At 40.9% G+C, this 17,039-nt stretch overlaps 1 protein-coding gene across 1 annotated transcript in view; it reads right to left on the reverse strand.

The window, feature by feature from the left end:
• ADD1 (adducin 1) overlaps window positions 1–17,039 on the reverse strand; it is a 648,507-nt gene that overhangs the window by 348,182 nt on the left and 283,286 nt on the right. Inside the window, exons 11-12 of the mRNA XM_053700307.1 lie at window positions 6,291–6,442; window positions 5,912–6,018 (exon numbers count right to left, since the gene is read on the reverse strand). Coding sequence (XP_053556282.1) covers window positions 5,912–6,018; window positions 6,291–6,442 — 259 coding nt within the window. The remainder of the gene's footprint in view (window positions 1–5,911; window positions 6,019–6,290; window positions 6,443–17,039) is intronic.

Here is a 17,039-nt window from a genome sequence, read left to right on the forward strand (position 1 = left end):
GGCTGCTGGCCAGCAGTCTCATAAGCTAAGCGGATTATACTTCTTAGCCAAAAAGAAAGAGAAGTTGCCGAAGCCTTTTGGCAAACAAACAATGCAGATGTTTGGCGAAAATCTTTAGTAGCTTGTAAATAAAACTTTAAAGCACGAACCACGTCAAGATTGTGTAAAAGACGTTCCTTCTTTGAAGAAGTATTAGGACACAGTGACGGAACAACAATCTCCTGATTGATTATCTTATTAGATACCACCTTAGGTAGAAAACCAGGTTTGGTACGTAACACTACCTTATCTGCATGGAAAACGAGATAAGGGGAATTACATTGTAAAGCAGATAACTCCGAAACTCCTCGAGCCGAGGAGATAGCAACTAAAAACAGAACTTTCCAAGATAAGAGCTTAATATCTATGGAATGCAAAGGTTCAAACGGAACACCTTTAAGAACTTTAAGAACTAAATTTAAACTCCATGGCGCAGCAACAGGTTTAAACACAGGCTTGATTCTAACCAAAGCCTGACAGAACGCCTGAACATCTGGAACCTCAGCCAGACGTTTGTGCAAAAGAATAGACAGAGCAGAAATCTGTCCCTTTAAGGAACTAGCTGACAAACCCTTCTCCAATCCTTCTTAGAGAAAGGATAATATCCTAGGAATCCTGACTTTACTCCATGAGTAACCCTTGGATTCACACCAATGAAGATATTTACACCATATCTTATGATAGATTTTCCTGGTGACAGGCTTTCGCGCCTGTATAAAGGTATCAATGACCGACTCGGAGAAACCACGCTTTGATAAAATCAAGCGTTCAATCTCCAAGCAGTCAGACGCAGAGAAATTAGATTTGGATGGTTGAAAGGACCCTGAAGTAGAAGGTCCTGTCTCAGCGGCAGAGTCCATGGTGGAAAGGATGACATGTCCACCAGATCTGCATACCAAGTCCTGCGTGGCCACGCAGGTGTTATCAAAATCACAGAAGAATTCTGAATGGAGGTTACGAGAACTAGAGGCAGGGCTTAAACTGTATAAGGTGGGTATAAGAGCAGTATCTTATTGGTATGAGGCGTTATTTACAAAACTGGGTGACAATTATCTGATGGGGATAAGAGATAAACTCAGAAAATATTTTCCAAACATACAGGAGGAGGACATTAAGAAGAGTATAGGAGTAGTTGCAGAGTCTACATCAATAGTTAGCTGGAGGGAAGCTCACTGGAAAATTTTGAATAACTACTATTTTACTCCAGAATCAATAAATGGGCAGGTGAGGGCCTTAGGCTGGGCTGCTATAAATGTAATGAGGAAAGGGCGGACCTTTTACATTGTTTTTGGTCATGTCCCAAGATCAGACAATTCTGGGGAAAAATTAACTATTGGCTCAATAGATATATTCAAATACGGATGGAATTTAATCCAGAGGTGGTTTTTTTATTATGTCAAGAACAGATACGACCAGGAGATAAACAACTAATTAATACTTCCATTATGGCAGCGCAAAATTTAATTTTAAGAAAATGGAAACTTAAAAAAGCGCCAAAGATGGTGGAGTTTACAAAGCTGATAAAGACACAAATGACAGCAGAATTATATGATAAGAAACTAGCTTTGGAGCATAACCTCCGAAAATATTTCAATAAATGCCTTAAAATAATTGTAGAATGGCCAATCGAGATACAAAAACAATATATAGCCCCGTTAAGAAACTCATTAGCTTTCCAGACCTTGATATGCGAAGAGAGGATACCTTACCAGTGGGGTGAAGTCAGAGAGTGGATGGTGTAGTTCCGGGGCCCGGGGGGGGGGAGAGGAAGAGGGAATAGCCTCCCCCTTTTTTTTTTTTTTTTTTCTCCTCTTTTCTCTCTCTCTCTTTCTTTTCTTTTTCTTTTCCTTTGGTGTGTGTGATAGGGTTAATATGAGTGTAAAAGGTTTTTAAGAATTATGTTTAAAAACCAGCATTGTGTATAAATCAGCTTGAATATGACTATGAGATGTCAACAAGGCAATAAGTGATTAGCTTCATTTTGTATTCTTTTATGCGAAGCATGATAAGGAGCCCTGCGAGGCGTAAAATTGTTGTGCTGGTTTCTTTTTCTTTTGTATTATACATTGCTGGATATAAATAAAGTATCAAAAAAAATCACAGAAGCTCTTTCCTGCTTGATCTTGGCAATCAGACGAGGGAGCAGAGGAAATGGTGGAAACACATAAGCCAGGTTGAAGGACCAAGGCGCTGCTAGAGCATCTATCAGTGTTGCCTTGGGATCCCTGGACCTGGATCCGTAACAAGGAATCTTGGCGTTCTGACGAGACGCCATGAGATCCAGTTCTGATTTGCCCCAAAGTTGAATCAACTGCGCAAACACCTCGGGATGGAGTTCCCACTCCCCCGGATGAAAAGTCTGTCGACTTAGAAAATCCACCTCCCAGTTCTCTACTCCTGGGATATGGATAGCTGATAGAAGGCAAGAGTGAACCTCTGCCCATAGAATTATTTTTGAAACCTCCAACATTGCTAGGGAACTCCTTGTTCCCCCCTTGATGGTTGATGTAGGCTACAGTCGAGATATTGTCCGACTGAAATCTGATGAACCTGACCGCAGCAAGCTGAGGCCAAGCCTGAAGAGCATTGAATATCGCTCTTAGTTCCAGAATGTTTATCGGAAGAAGTGCCTCCTCCTGAGTCCATGAGCCCTGAGCCTTCAGGGAGTTCCAGACTGCACCACAGCCCAAAAGGCTGGCATCTGTCGTTACTATTGTCCAATCTGGCCTGCGGAAGGTCATACCCTTGGACAGATTGACCCGAGATAGCCAACAGAGAAGAGAATCCCTGGTCTCTTGATCCAGATTTAGTAGAGGGGACAAATCTGTGTAATCCCCATTCCACTGACTGAGCATGCAGAGTTGCAGCGGTCTGAGATGTAGACGGGCAAATGGCACTATGTCCATTGCCGCTACCATTAAGCCGATTACTTCCATACACTGAGCCACTGAAAGGCGAGAAGTAGAATAAAGAACACGGCAGGAATTTAGAAGCTTTGACAACCTGGCCTCTGTCAGGTAAATCTTCATTTCTACAGAATCTATTAAGAGTTCCTAGGAAGGAAACTCTTGTGAGAGGGGATATAGAACTCTTTTCTTCGTTCACTTTCCACCCATGAGACCTCAGGAATGCCAGAACAATGTCCGTATGGGACCTGGCGATTTGAAAATTCGACGCCTGTATCAGAATGTCGTCTAGGTAAGGGGCTACTGCTATACCCCGCGGCCTTAGGACCGCCAGGAGTGACCCCAGAACCTTTGTAAAGATTCTTGGTGCCGTAGCTAACCCAAAGGGAAGAGCCACAAACTGGTAATGCCTGTCTAGGAAGGCGAACCTGAGAAACCGATGATGATCTCTGTGTATCGGAATATGAAGATAAGCATCCTTTAAGTCCACGGAAGTCATATATTGACCCTCCTGGATCATAGGTAGGATGGTTCGAATAGTCTCCATCTTGAAGGATAGGACCTGAGAAATTTGTTTAGGATCTTGAGATCTAAAATTGGTCTGAAGGTTCCCTCTTTCTTGGGAACTACAAACAGATTTGAATAGAAGCCTTGCCCCTGTTCCTCCTTTGGAACTGGGTGGATCACTCCCATAACTAGGAGGTCTTGAACACAATGTAAGAATGCCTCTCTATCTGGTTTGCAGATAATTGTGAGAGATGAAATCTTCCTTTTGGGGAAGAAGCTTTGAAGTCCAGAAGAGAGCGAAGAGAGAAAGTCTGCCCCCTACTAGATACGTTACCGGATCGGGGGCTGATCTTTCATGCTGTCTTAGAGGCAGCAGCAGGATTTTTGGCCTGCTTTCCTTTGTTCCAAGCCTGGTTAGGTCTCCAGACCAGCTTGGACTGGGCAAAATTTCCCTCTTGTTTTGTATTAGAGGAAGTTGAAGCTGCGCCACTCTTGAAGTTTCGAAAAGAACGAAAATTAGTCTGTTTGGTCCTTAATTTGTTGGACCTATCCTGAGGAAGGGCGTGACCTTTTCCTCCAGTAATATCAGAAATGATCTCCTTCAGTCCAGGCCCGAATAGGGTCTGCCCCTTGAAGGGAATGTTGAGAAGCTTAGACTTTGAAGTAACGTCAGCTGACCAGGATTTAAGCCATAGCGCCCTACGCGCCTGAATAGCAAAACCTGAGTTCTTAGCCGTTAGTTTGGTTAAATGAACAACGGCTTCAGAAACAAATGAATTGGCTAGCTTAAGAGCTTTAAGCTTGTCAAGGATATCATCCAATGGGGTTTCTACCTGTAGAGCCTCTTCTAGAGACTCAAACCAGAAGGCCGCAGCAGCAGTGACAGGGGCAATGCATGCAAGGGGCTGGAGAATAAAACCTTGTTGAATAAACATTTTCTTAAGGTAACCCTCTAATTTTTTATCCATTGGATCTAGAAAAGCACAACTGTCCTCGACGGGGATAGTTGTACGCTTAGCTAGGGTAGAGACTGCTCCCTCCACCTTAGGGACCGTTTGCCACAAGTCCCATGTAGCGGCATCTATGGGAAACATCTTTTTAAAAACAGGAGGGGGAGAGAGCGGTACACCTGGTCTATCCCATTCCTTAGTAATAATTTCTGAAAACCTCTTAGGTATTGGAAAAACATCAGTGTAAACAGGCACTGCATAGTATTTATCCAATCTACACAATTTCTCTGGGACTATAATGGCGTCACAGTCATCCAGAGTTGCTAAAACCTCCCTGAGCAACAAGCGGAGGTGTTCAAGCTTAAATTTAAATGTAGACAGAATCAGGTTGAAGTGTCTTCCCTGAGTCAGAAAAATCACCCAGATAGCTCTCCTGCCTCAGCTTCTGCACATTGTGAGGGTATATCAGACATAGCTACTAAAGAGTCAGAGAGCTTTGTATTTTTCTTAGCCCCAGAGCTCTCTCGCTTTCCTTGTAATCCTGGCAGTTTGGACAATACCGCTGTAAGGGTATGATCCATAACTGCCGCCATGTCTTGTAAGGTAAACGCTATGGGCACGCTAGATGTACTTGGCGTCCCTTGAGCGGGAGTTATAGGTTCTGGATGTCTAAGAATGTAAAAACAACTGCGCAATTAGAGCGCGAAAATAGGCCCCTCCCACCATGCACTCAAAGTCAGAGGGCCTTAAAAACTACTCCTAAGAGTAAAATAACAGCCATGTGGAAAACTAGGCCCCCAAATAAATATTTATCACCCTTAGTAAAAAAGGTTCTTTATAAATCTTGTAAACGTTTAACATACTAAGCCATAAGAGCAAGTAACATGAATATTACCCTTTACTGCAAGCATGATGCCAGTCGTTTATTAAATCACTGCAATCAGGCTTACCTTAAATATATCAGGCACTGTCAGCATTTTCTAGACTTCTTATCTCTCTAGAAAAAAAATATACTTAACATACCTCAGGGCAGTTAATTCTGCCAGCCGTTCCCCCAGCTGAAGTTTTCCCATACTCTTCAGTTATGTGTGAGAACAGCAGTGGATCTTAGTTATAACCTGATAAGATCATCAAAGAGCTCCGGCAAAACTCTTCTTCGAATTTCTGCCTGAGTTAAAAACAGTACAACGCCGGTACCATTTAAAAATAAACTTTTGATTGAAGATAAACTACACTAAGTCACCACATATCTCTAGCTACTTCCCTTGCCGAGAGCTGCAAGAGAATGACTGGAGGTGGCAGTTAGGGGAGGAGCTATATAGACAGCTCTGCTGTGCGTGATCCGCTTGCAGCTTCCTGTTGGGAAGGAGAATATCCCACAAGTAATGGATGATCCGTGGACTGGATACACCTTACAAGAGAAAGCAAACCTTAGGAACTAGAAATGATCCTTGTGAATTGGGATGTGCAGATATTCATTCTTTAAGTCTATGGTTGTCAAAAATTTACCTTCCTGAACTAGAGGCAAAATGGTACGGATCATTTCCATCTTCAAAAGGAGGAACACAAACAAATTTGTTCAAAGTCTTTAGGATAGGACGGTAGCTGCCTTTCTTCTTTGGGACAAAGAAGAGGTTGGAATACAAATCCTGTCCTGTTGAGAGTTTGGAACAGGTTGGATCACTACCATGTCTTCTAAGTCTTTAACACATTGAAAAAAATCTGCCGCCTTTACAGGATCCTTTGGAATGCAAGACAGATGAACCTGTTCCCAGGAAGGCATGGTGCGTAAGCCTATGCGATAACCCTGGGATATAATAATGAGAACCCCAGGATCCTAAACTGATCGAGACCAGGACGTCTAAGACCAATGCAATCTGCCCCCTACCGGATAATCTTCTAGAAATGCAGCCATCCCTTCAAGCAGATTTCTGATTGGAGTTGAGCTTTTTGGTCCATTTGTTCTTCGACTAAGATGATGATGGCTTCCAGGAAGGATTAGAAGATTTGGACTATTGGTCGGATGGGGACTTTTGATGTCTAGGGGAGTGAAAGAAACAAAAATGATTTGTTTGTATTTCCCCTTAAGACTTTTTGTCCTGTGGTAGAAAAGTCCCTCTTCCCCCAGTTGCTTTTTGGATTAGAATTGGATTCTATTATCAAAACTGTATCTTCCCTTCAAATAGCCTATTCTTAGAGACCTTATCAATTGATCAAGATTTAAGCCATAAAGCAGCAATAGACATATTCATGGCATCAATTTTAACAATGTCAAAGACTACATCACAAATTAAATCATTAGCCATTTTAAGGACTTTAATGCAGTAGTGAATATCCTCAGAAGAGAATAACACCAGAAGGAAGCCGCAGCAGCTACACAGTGATTGCTACTGCAGCTCTAAGCTGAAGAGATGATTGGAAAAATAATTTCCTAAGCAAGGACTCAGATTTGCAATCCATTGGATCCCTAAACAAAGAACTATCCTCCATAGGAATAGTAGTGTCTAGCTAAAATGGAAATAGTTTGATCAATCTTAGGGACTACTTCCCAGGCTGTTAAATTATTTTCTGAAAGTGGGTACATTCTTTTGAACCTGTTAGATACCAGGCATTATTTGTGCAACTTCTTACATTCTTTGGCTATATATTCATTAAAAAAAAAAAAAAAAAAAAGCTTGGTGCTTCAAGGCTTTATGCACTTTAGGAGGAGCTTTAAAGACCAGATTCAACTTATTTACAGGCTTGGAATCCTCTGGATTTGGTTCCAATAGTTCTAAGTTATTCAAAACCTTCTAAAGAAGGAAGCGGATACGGTCCACTTAAAATCTAAACATGGAATCAGTGTATGGCTCATTTTACTGGATCAGGGGCATCAGAGGAGATTTCACCCTCAGAAAGAGACTCAGCTGAGTCAAAGCTTTGAAAGCTAGTGGTAACTGAGCCTGGTGCATAGAACCCAGAGTGTTACAGGTGGTGTGAGGTAAATCTCCTGATTTTTGCATACGCTTACTTGGTTTGGGGATAGCTGCTAAAAGCTCAGTCAGTCTTTTGAAGATTTGTTTTAAACTGTGTAGAAAAATTGGTGGAATACCCTTGAGCCACATAGAGCGGCATGGGCTCTAAATATCTGCCAGGTGTTATACTGACAGGATTATAGGTTGCAAATTGGAGATGTGGGACACAATTAGCACACAACTGGTTAATTTGGTCCACTGCAACAGTTTTGCATAATTAACAGGGATAATTGCCTGCAGTGTGTTCTCTGTTGGTCTCTTCCAATGGGTCAGTCATATTATATGGGGGTACAGATATGATCCCAAAATAAGCAAAACTTGAAGTAAATGGAAATAGATTTATTCCAAAGTTTTAAGTAACAAAATACAACAGTCCATAAAAACAACTCAATCCCAGAAAAACACATTTATCCTAAAGAAAAAAAATCACCAACCCAACCCCTCAGCAGCTTCTAGGAGGGTACTCCCCCACCTCCTGGGCAAAGAAAGTGATACAACTGGGGCCAGATAGCTTGAAATGCCTTAAGACACTCCATGAGCAAATACCAGACAGGGAGCCAAGGGGGAGCGGAGCTTACCTCCAGAACGATATGCAGGTTGAAGCCTGTGAGTAAAGACACAAAAAACACACTTTACAAACAAAAACTAAATTAATGCCCCTCTGATTCCCCTCCTGCCTCCCACTATAGCTGTGTCCACAATGAGCTGAACCCCTAACTGTATAAAGCAATCACTTGACAGTGATGCTCTTATGTTTTGAGAGAGGAAAAAATGCAAACCCAAGGCAAAAACATTGTGAGAGCTGCTAAGGGGTAATGAAATAAAAGGGATTTTAAGTCTGAATTAACCAATTTCTGGTGTTAAACATTTAGGTAAAGAGCTATGTGTAAAAGCTGTGAACCCCCAACTATGTAATACTTATAAAAGGAGAGTACTACAGATAGTTCCTGGGCTTTCTTTAATGTCTGAGTCATTTACCGGGACTGCAGCACCCCTCCACTGTATCTTACCAGCTTGCTGAAGACTTTCTCCCTAAAAGAATGCTGATCCAGTAAAGAGACCATCCAGTGCAAGTAAATATACTGCATAGGATACTTGCGGATATACCTACAACCCCTGAGGTGAATTTTAAGGGATAGGGTCCCCTCAACACCTGAGGTGAGATTTACCCGTGACTGTACGGACAGGCCACAGCGGAGGTATTCCTTTACCTCTGCTCACTCACGGCTAGATTTGGAGTTTGGCGGTAGCCGTGAAAACCAGCGTTAGAGGCTCCTAACGCTGGTTTTAGGCTACCTCCGGTATTTGGAGTCATTAAAAAAAGGGTCTAACGCTCACTTTTCAGCCGCAACTTTTCCATACCGCAGATCCCCTTACGTCAATAGCGTATCCTATCTTTTCAATGGGATCTTTCTAACTCCGGTATTTAGAGTCGTGTCTGAAGTAAGCGTTAGAAATCGACAAAACTCCAGCCGCAGAAAAAAGTCAGGAGTTAAGAGCTTTCTGGGCTAACGCCGGTTCATAAAGCTCTTAACTACTGTACTCTAAAGTACACTAACACCCATAAACTACCTATGTACCCCTAAACCGATGTCCCCCCACATCGCCGCCACTCGATTACATTTTTTTAACCCCTAATCTGCCGACCGCCACCTACGTTATACTTATGTACCCCTAATCTGCTGCCCCTAACACCGCCGACCCCTGTATTATATTTATTAACCCCTAATCTGCCCCCCACAACGTCGCCACCAACTACCTACAATAATTAACTCCTAATCTGCCGACCGCAAAGCGCCGCTACTTAAGTTATCAGCCAATAGAATGCGAGCTCAATCTGATTGGCTGATTGGATCAGCCAATCGGATTGATCTTGATTCTGATTGGCTGATTCCATCAGCCAATCAGAATATTCCTACCTTAATTCCGATTGGCTGATAAAATCCTATCAGCCAATCGGAATTCGAGGGACGCCATTTTGGATGACGTCCCTTAAAGGAACAGTCATTCTTCAGTTGGACGTCGCCGGATGAAGATGGGTCCGCGGTGGAGGTCTTCAGGATGGAGCCGGTCCTCATCGGATGAAGATAGAAAATGCCGCTTGGAAGATGATGGTTGCCGGTCCGGATCTACTCTTCTTCCCGGATAGGATGAAGACTTTGGAGCCTCTTCTGGACCTCTTCAGCCACCGGATGATGGATCGCCAGCCCCCGCTTGGGTTGGATGAAGATTTTGGAGCCAGGACGGATCGGTGATACCTGGTGAGGTGAAGACAAGGTAGGATGATCTTCAGGGGCTTAGTGTTAGGTTTATTTAAGGGGGGTTTGGGTTAGATTAGGGGTATGTGGGTGGAGGGTTGTAATGTTGGGGGGGGGGGTGTATTGTATGTTTTTTTTTACAGGCAAAAGAGCTGAACTTCTTGGGGCATGCCCCGCAAAGGGCCCTGTTCAGGGCTGGTAAGGTAAAAGAGCTTTGAACTTTAGTAATTTAGAATAGGGTAGGGCATTTTTTATTTTGGGGGTCTTTGTTATTTTATTAGGGGGCTTAGAGTAGGTGTAATTAGTTTAAAATTGTTGTAATATTTTTCTTATGTTTGTAAATATTTTTTTAATTTTTGTAACAGTTCTTTTTTATTTTTTGTACTTTAGTTAGTTTATTTCATTGTAGTTATTTGTACATATTGTATTTAATTAATTTATTGATAGTGTAGTGTTAGGTTTAATTGTAGGTAATTGTAGGTATTTTATTTAATTAATTTAATGATAGTATAGTGTTAATTATAACTTAGGTTAGGATTTATTTTACAGGTAATTTTGTAATTATTTTAACTAGGTAACTATTAAATAGTTCTTAACTATTTAATAGCTATTGTACATGGTTAAAATAATTACAAAGTTGCCTGTAAAATAAATATTAATCCTAAAATAGCTACAATGGAATTATAATTTATATTGTAGCTATATTAGGATTTATTTTACAGGTAAGTATTTAGCTTTAAATAGGAATAACATAATTTATGTAAGAACTTACCTGATAAATTCATTTCTTTCATATTAGCAAGAGTCCATGAGCTAGTGACGTATGGGATATACATTCCTACCAGGAGGGGCAAAGTTTCCCAAACCTTAAAATGCCTATAAATACACCCCTCACCACACCCACAATTCAGTTTAACGAATAGCCAAGAAGTGGGGTGATAAGAAAAAAGTGCGAAAGCATATAAAATAAGGAATTGGAATAATTGTGCTTTATACAAAAAAATCATAACCACCACAAAAAAAGGGCGGGCCTCATGGACTCTTGCTAATATGAAAGAAATGAATTTATCAGGTAAGTTCTTACATAAATTATGTTTTCTTTCATGTAATTAGCAAGAGTCCATGAGCTAGTGACGTATGGGATAATGACTACCCAAGATGTGGATCTTTCCACACAAGAGTCACTAGAGAGGGAGGGATAAAATAAAGACAGCCAATTCCTGCTGAAAATAATCCACACCCAAAATAAAGTTTAATGAAAAAACATAAGCAGAAGATTCAAACTGAAAACGCTGCCTGAAGTACTTTTCTACCAAAAACTGCTTCAGAAGAAGAAAATACAACAAAATGGTAGAATTTGGTAAAAGTATGCAAAGAGGACCAAGTTGCCGCTTTGCAAATCTGATCAACCGAAGCTTCATTCCTAAACGCCCAGGAAGTAGAAACTGACCTAGTAGAATGAGCTGTAATCCTATGAGGCGGAGTCTTACCCGACTCAACATAGGCAGGATGAATTAAAGATTTCAACCAAGATGCCAAAGAAATGGCAGAAGTTTTCTGGCCTTTCTAAAACCGGAAAAGATAACAAATAAACTTGAAGTCTTTCGGAAAGACTTATTAGAGCTTTGAAATATTATGTTGAAGCTACTAACATCCAAAGAATGCAACGATTTCTCCTTAGAATTCTTAGGATTAAGACATAATGAAGGAACCACAATGTCTCTACTAATGTTGTTGGAATTCACAACTTAGGTAAAAATTCAAAAGAAGTTCGCAACACCGCCTTATCCTGATGAAAAATCAGAAAAGGAGACTCACAAGAAAGAGCAGATAATTCAGAAACTCTTCTGGCAGAAGAGATGGCCAAAAGGAACAAAACTTTCCAAGAAAGTAATTTAATATCCAATGAATGCATAGGTTCAAATGGAGGAGCTTGAAGAGCCCCCAGAACCAAATTCAAACTCCAAGGAGGAGAAATTGACTTAATGACAGGCTTTATATGAACCAAAGCTTGTACAAAACAATGAATATCAGGAAGAATAGCAATCTGTCTGTGAAAAAGAACAGAAAGAGCAGAGATTTGACCTTTCAAGGAACTTGCGGACAAACCCTTATCTAAACCATCCTGAAGAAACTGTAATATTCTCGGTATTCTAAAAGAATGCCAAGAAAAATGATGAGAAAGACACCAAGAAATATAAGTCTTCCAGACTCTATAATATATCTCTCTGGATACAGATTTACGAGCCTGTAACATAGTATTAATCACAGAGTCAGAGAAACCTCTTTGACCAAGAATCAAGCGTTCAATCTCCATACCTTTAAATTTAAGGATTTCAGATCCTGATGGAAAAAAGGACCTTGAGACAAAAGGTCTGGTCTTAACGGAAGAGTCCACGGTTGGCAAGAGGCCATCCGGACAAGATCCGCATACCAAAACCTGTGAGGCCATGCCGGAGCTACCAGCAGAACAAACGAGCATTCCTTCAGAATCTTGGAGATTACTCTTGGAAGAAGAACTAGAGGCGGAAAGATATAGGCAGGATGATACTTCCAAGGAAGTGATAATGCATCCACTGCCTCCGCCTGAGGATCCCGGGATCTGGACAGATACCTGGGAAGTTTCTTGTTTAGATGAGAAGCCATCAGATCTATTTCTGGAAGTTCCCACATTTGAACAATCTGAAGAAATACCTCTGGGTGAAGAGACCATTCGCCCGAATGCAACGTTTGGCGACTGAGATAATCCGCTTTCCAATTGTCCATACCTGGGATATGAACCGCAGAGATTAGACAGGAGCTGGATTCCGCCCAAACCAAAATTCGAGATACTTCTTTCATAGCCAGAGGACTGTGAGTCCCTCCTTGATGATTGATGTATGCCACAGTTGTGACATTGTCTATCTGAAAACAAATGAACAACTCTCTCTTGAGAAGAGGCCAAGACTGAAGAGCTCTGAAAATTGCACGGAGTTCCAAAATATTGATCGGAAATCTCACCTCCTGAGATTCCCAAACCCCTTGTGCCGTCAGATACCCCCACACAGCTCCCCAACCTGTAAGACTTGCATCTGTTGAGATTATAGTCCAGGTCGGAAGAACAAAGAAGCCCCCTGAACTAAACGATGGTGATCTGTCCACCATGTCAGAGAGTGTTGTAAAATCGGTTTAAAGATATTAATTGAGATATCTTTGAGTAATCCCTGCACCATTGGGTCAGCATACAGAGCTGAAGAGGTCGCATGTGAAAACGAGCAAAGGAGATCGCATCTGATGCGGCAGTCCTAAGACCCAACATTTCCATGCATAAGGCTACCAAAGGGAATGATTGTGACTGAAGGTTTTGACAAGCTGATATCAATGTTAAACTTCTCTTGTCTGACAAGGACAGAGTCATAGACACTGAATTTATCTAGAAACCTAAAAAGGTTACCCTTGTCTGAGGAATCAATGAACTGAATGGTAAATTGATCCTCCAACCATGAAATTGAAGAAACAACACAAGTCGATTCGTATGAGATTCTTCGAAAATGAGAAGACTGAGCAAGTACCAAGATATCGTCCAAATAAGGAAATAGCAAAACCCTATTCTCTGATTACAGAAAAAAGGGGCACCGAGAACCTTTGAAAAAAATTCTTGGAACTGAGGCTAGGCCAAACGGTAGAGCCACAAAACTGGTAATGCTTGTCTAAAAAGAGAATCTCAGACACTAAAAGTGATCTGGATGAATCGGAATATGCAGATACACATCCTGTAAATCTATTGTAGACATATAATGCCCTTGCTAAACAAAAGGCAGGATAGTCCTACAGTAACCATCTTGAATGTTGGTATCCTAACATAACGATTCAATAATGACAGATCCGGAACTGGTCTGAAGGAATTGACCTTCTTTGGTACAAATGAAGAGATAAAATAAAACCCCAGCCCCTGTTCCAGAACTGGAACTGGCATAAATACTCCAGCCAACTCTAGATCTGAAACACATTACAGAAATGCTGAGCCTTTGCTGTGTTAACTGGGACACGGGAAAGAAAAGAATCTCTTAGCAGGAGGCCTTAACTTGAAGCCAATTCTGTACCTTTCTGAAACAATGTTTCTGAAACCAGAGATTAAGAACGGAATTGATCCAAATTTCTTTGAAGAAAACGTAATCTGCCCTATACCAGCTGAGCTGGAATAAGGGCCGCACCTTCATAGGTACTTAGGAGCTGGCTATAGGTTTCTATAAGGCTTGGATATATTCCAAACTGGAAATAGTTTCCAAACTGATACCGCTCCTGAGGATGAAGGATCAGGCTTTTGTTCCTTGTAAGGAAAGGAACTAAAATGATTATTTACCCTGGAAAGAAAGGGAAAGCAAAGATGACTTAGAAGACATGTCAGCATTCCAAGTTAATCCATAAAGCTTCTCTAGCTAAAATAGCTAGAGACATATACCTGACATCAACTCTAATGATATCAAAAGATGGTATCACCAATAAAATTATTAGCATGTTATAGAATAATAATAATGCTATAAAATTATGATCTGTTACTTGTTGCTCTAAAGCTTCTAATCAAAAAGTTGAAGCTGCAGCAACATCCGCTAAAAATATAGCAGGTCTAAGAAGATTACCTGAACATAAGTAAGCTTTTCTTAGAAAGGATTCAATTTTCCTATCTAAAGGATCCTTAAATGAAGTACTATCTGCCGTAGGAATAGTAGTACATTAGCAGGAGTAGAGATAGCCCCATAACCTTAGGGATTTTTGTCTCAAAAAACTCTAATCTGTCAGATGGCACAGGATATAATTTGCTTAAACGTCTAGAAGGAGTAAATAAAGTACCCAAATTATTCCATTCCCTGGAAATTACTTCAGAAATAGCATCAGGGAGATAAAACACTTCTGGAATAACTACAGGAGATTTAAAAACCTTATTTAAACGTTTACATTTAGTATCAAGAGGACCAGAATCCTCTATTTCTAATGCAAATAACACTTCTTTAAGTAAAGAACGAATAAATTCCATCTTGAACAAATACAAAGATTTATCAGCATCAACCTCTGAGACAGAAACCTCTGAACCAGAAGAACCATTATCAGTATCAGAATGATGATGTTCATTTAAAAATTCATCTGAAAAAAGAGAAGTTTTAAAAGACTTTTATGTATACTAGAAGGAGAAATAACAGACATAGCCTTCTTAATGGATTTAAAAAATAAAATCTCTTATGTTATCAGGAACACTCTGAAAATTAGATGTTGACGGAACAGCAACAGGTAATGTAACAGTACTAAAGGAAATTTTATCTGCATTAATAAAGTTTGACATGACATGCAATACAAATAACAGCTGGAGAAACAGATACCAAAAGTTTATAGCAGATACACTTAGCTTGGTAGCTCCAGCACTGTGCAGTGACTTTCCTGAAGTAACTTCTGACTCAGTTGCAACGTGGAACATCTTGCAATATGTAAAAGAAAAAAAACAACATATAAAGCAAAATTGATCAAATTCCTTAAATGACAGTTTCAGGAATGGGAAAAAATGCCAAAGAACAAGCTTCTAGCAACCAGAAGCAATAAAAAATGAGACTTAAATAATGTGGAGACAAAAGTGACGCCCATATTTTTTCGCGCCAAATAAGACGCCCACATTATTTGGCGCCTAAATGCTTTTTGGCGCCAAAAATGACGCCACATCCGGAACGCCGACATTTTTGGCGCAAAATAACGTCAAAGAATGACGCAACTTCCGGCGACACGTATGACGCCGGAAACGGAAATAGAATTTTTGCGCCAAAAAAGTCCGCGCCAAGAATGACGCAATAAAATGAAGCATTTTCAGCCCCCGCGAGCCTAACAGCCCACAGGGAAAAAGTCAAATTTTAAGGTAAAAAATGTTAAATTAAAATGCATTATCCCAAATATGAAACTGACTGTCTGAAAAATAAGGAAAGTTGAACATTCTGAGTCAAGGCAAATAAATGTTTGAATACATATATTTAGAACTTTATAAACAAAGTGCCCAACCATAGCTAGGAGTGTCACAGAAAATAAGACTTACTTACCCCAGGACACTCATCTACATATAGCAGATAGCCAAACCAGTACTGAAACGAGAATCAGCAGAGGTAATGGTATATATAAGAGTATATCGTCGATCTGAAAAGGGAGGTAAGAGATGAATCTCTACGACCGATAACAGAGAACCTATGAAATAGACCCCTTAGAAGGAGATCACTGCATTCAAATAGGCAATACTCTCCTCACATCCCTCTGACATTCACTGCACGCTGAGAGGAAAACCGGGCTCCAACTTGCTGCGGAGCGCATATCAACGTAGAATCTAGCACAAACTTACTTCACCACCTCCATCGGAGGCAAAGTTTGTAAAACTGAATTGTGGGTGTGGTGAGGGGTGTATTTATAGGCATTTTAAGGTTTGGGAAACTTTGCCCCTCCTGGTAGGAATGTATATCCCATACGTCACTAGCTCATGGACTCTTGCTAATTACATGAAAGAAAATGTATTTAATAAGAGTTAATTAATTTTGTTAGATTAAAATTATATTTAATTTAGGGGGGTGTTAGTGTTAGGGTTAGACTTAGCTTTAGGGGTTAATACATTTATTATAATAGCGGTGAGCTCCGGTCGGCAGATTAGGGGTTAATAATTGAAGTTAGGTGTCGGCGATGTTAGGGAGGGCAGATTAGGGGTTAATAACTTTATTATAGTAGCGGTGCGGTCCGCTCGGCAGATTAGGGGTTAATAAGTGTAGGCAGGTGGAGGCGACGTTGAGGGGGGCAGATTAGGTGTTAATAAATATAATATAGGGGTCGGCGGTGTTAGGGGCAGCAGATTAGGGGTACATAAGGATAATGTAAGTAGCGGCGGTTTACGGAGCGGCAGATTAGGGGTTAAAAATAATATGCAGGGGTCAGCGATAGCGGGGGCGGCAGATTAGGGGTTAATAAGTGTAAGGTTAGGGGTGTTTAGACTCGGGGTACATGTTAGGGTGTTAGGTGCAGACGTAGGAAGTGTTTCCCCATAGCAAACAATGGGGCTGCGTTAGGAGCTGAACGCGGCTTTTTTGCAGGTGTTAGGTTTTTTTTCAGCTCAAACAGCCCCATTGTTTCCTATGGGGGAATCGTGCACGAGCACGTTTTTGAGGCTGGCCGCGTCCGTAAGCAACTCTGGTATCGAGAGTTGCATTTGCGTTAAATATGCTATACGCTCCTTTTTTGGAGCCTAACGCTGACATTATATGGACTCTCAATACCAGTTATTTTAAAGGTGCGGCCAGAAAAAAGCCGGCGTTAGCTACGCGGGTCGTTACCGACAAAACTCTAAATCTAGCCGTCAGAATCTTGGAGAAA

The sequence above is a fragment of the Bombina bombina genome, chromosome 2, assembly GCF_027579735.1.
Source record: "Bombina bombina isolate aBomBom1 chromosome 2, aBomBom1.pri, whole genome shotgun sequence".
NCBI lineage: Eukaryota > Metazoa > Chordata > Amphibia > Anura > Bombinatoridae > Bombina > Bombina bombina.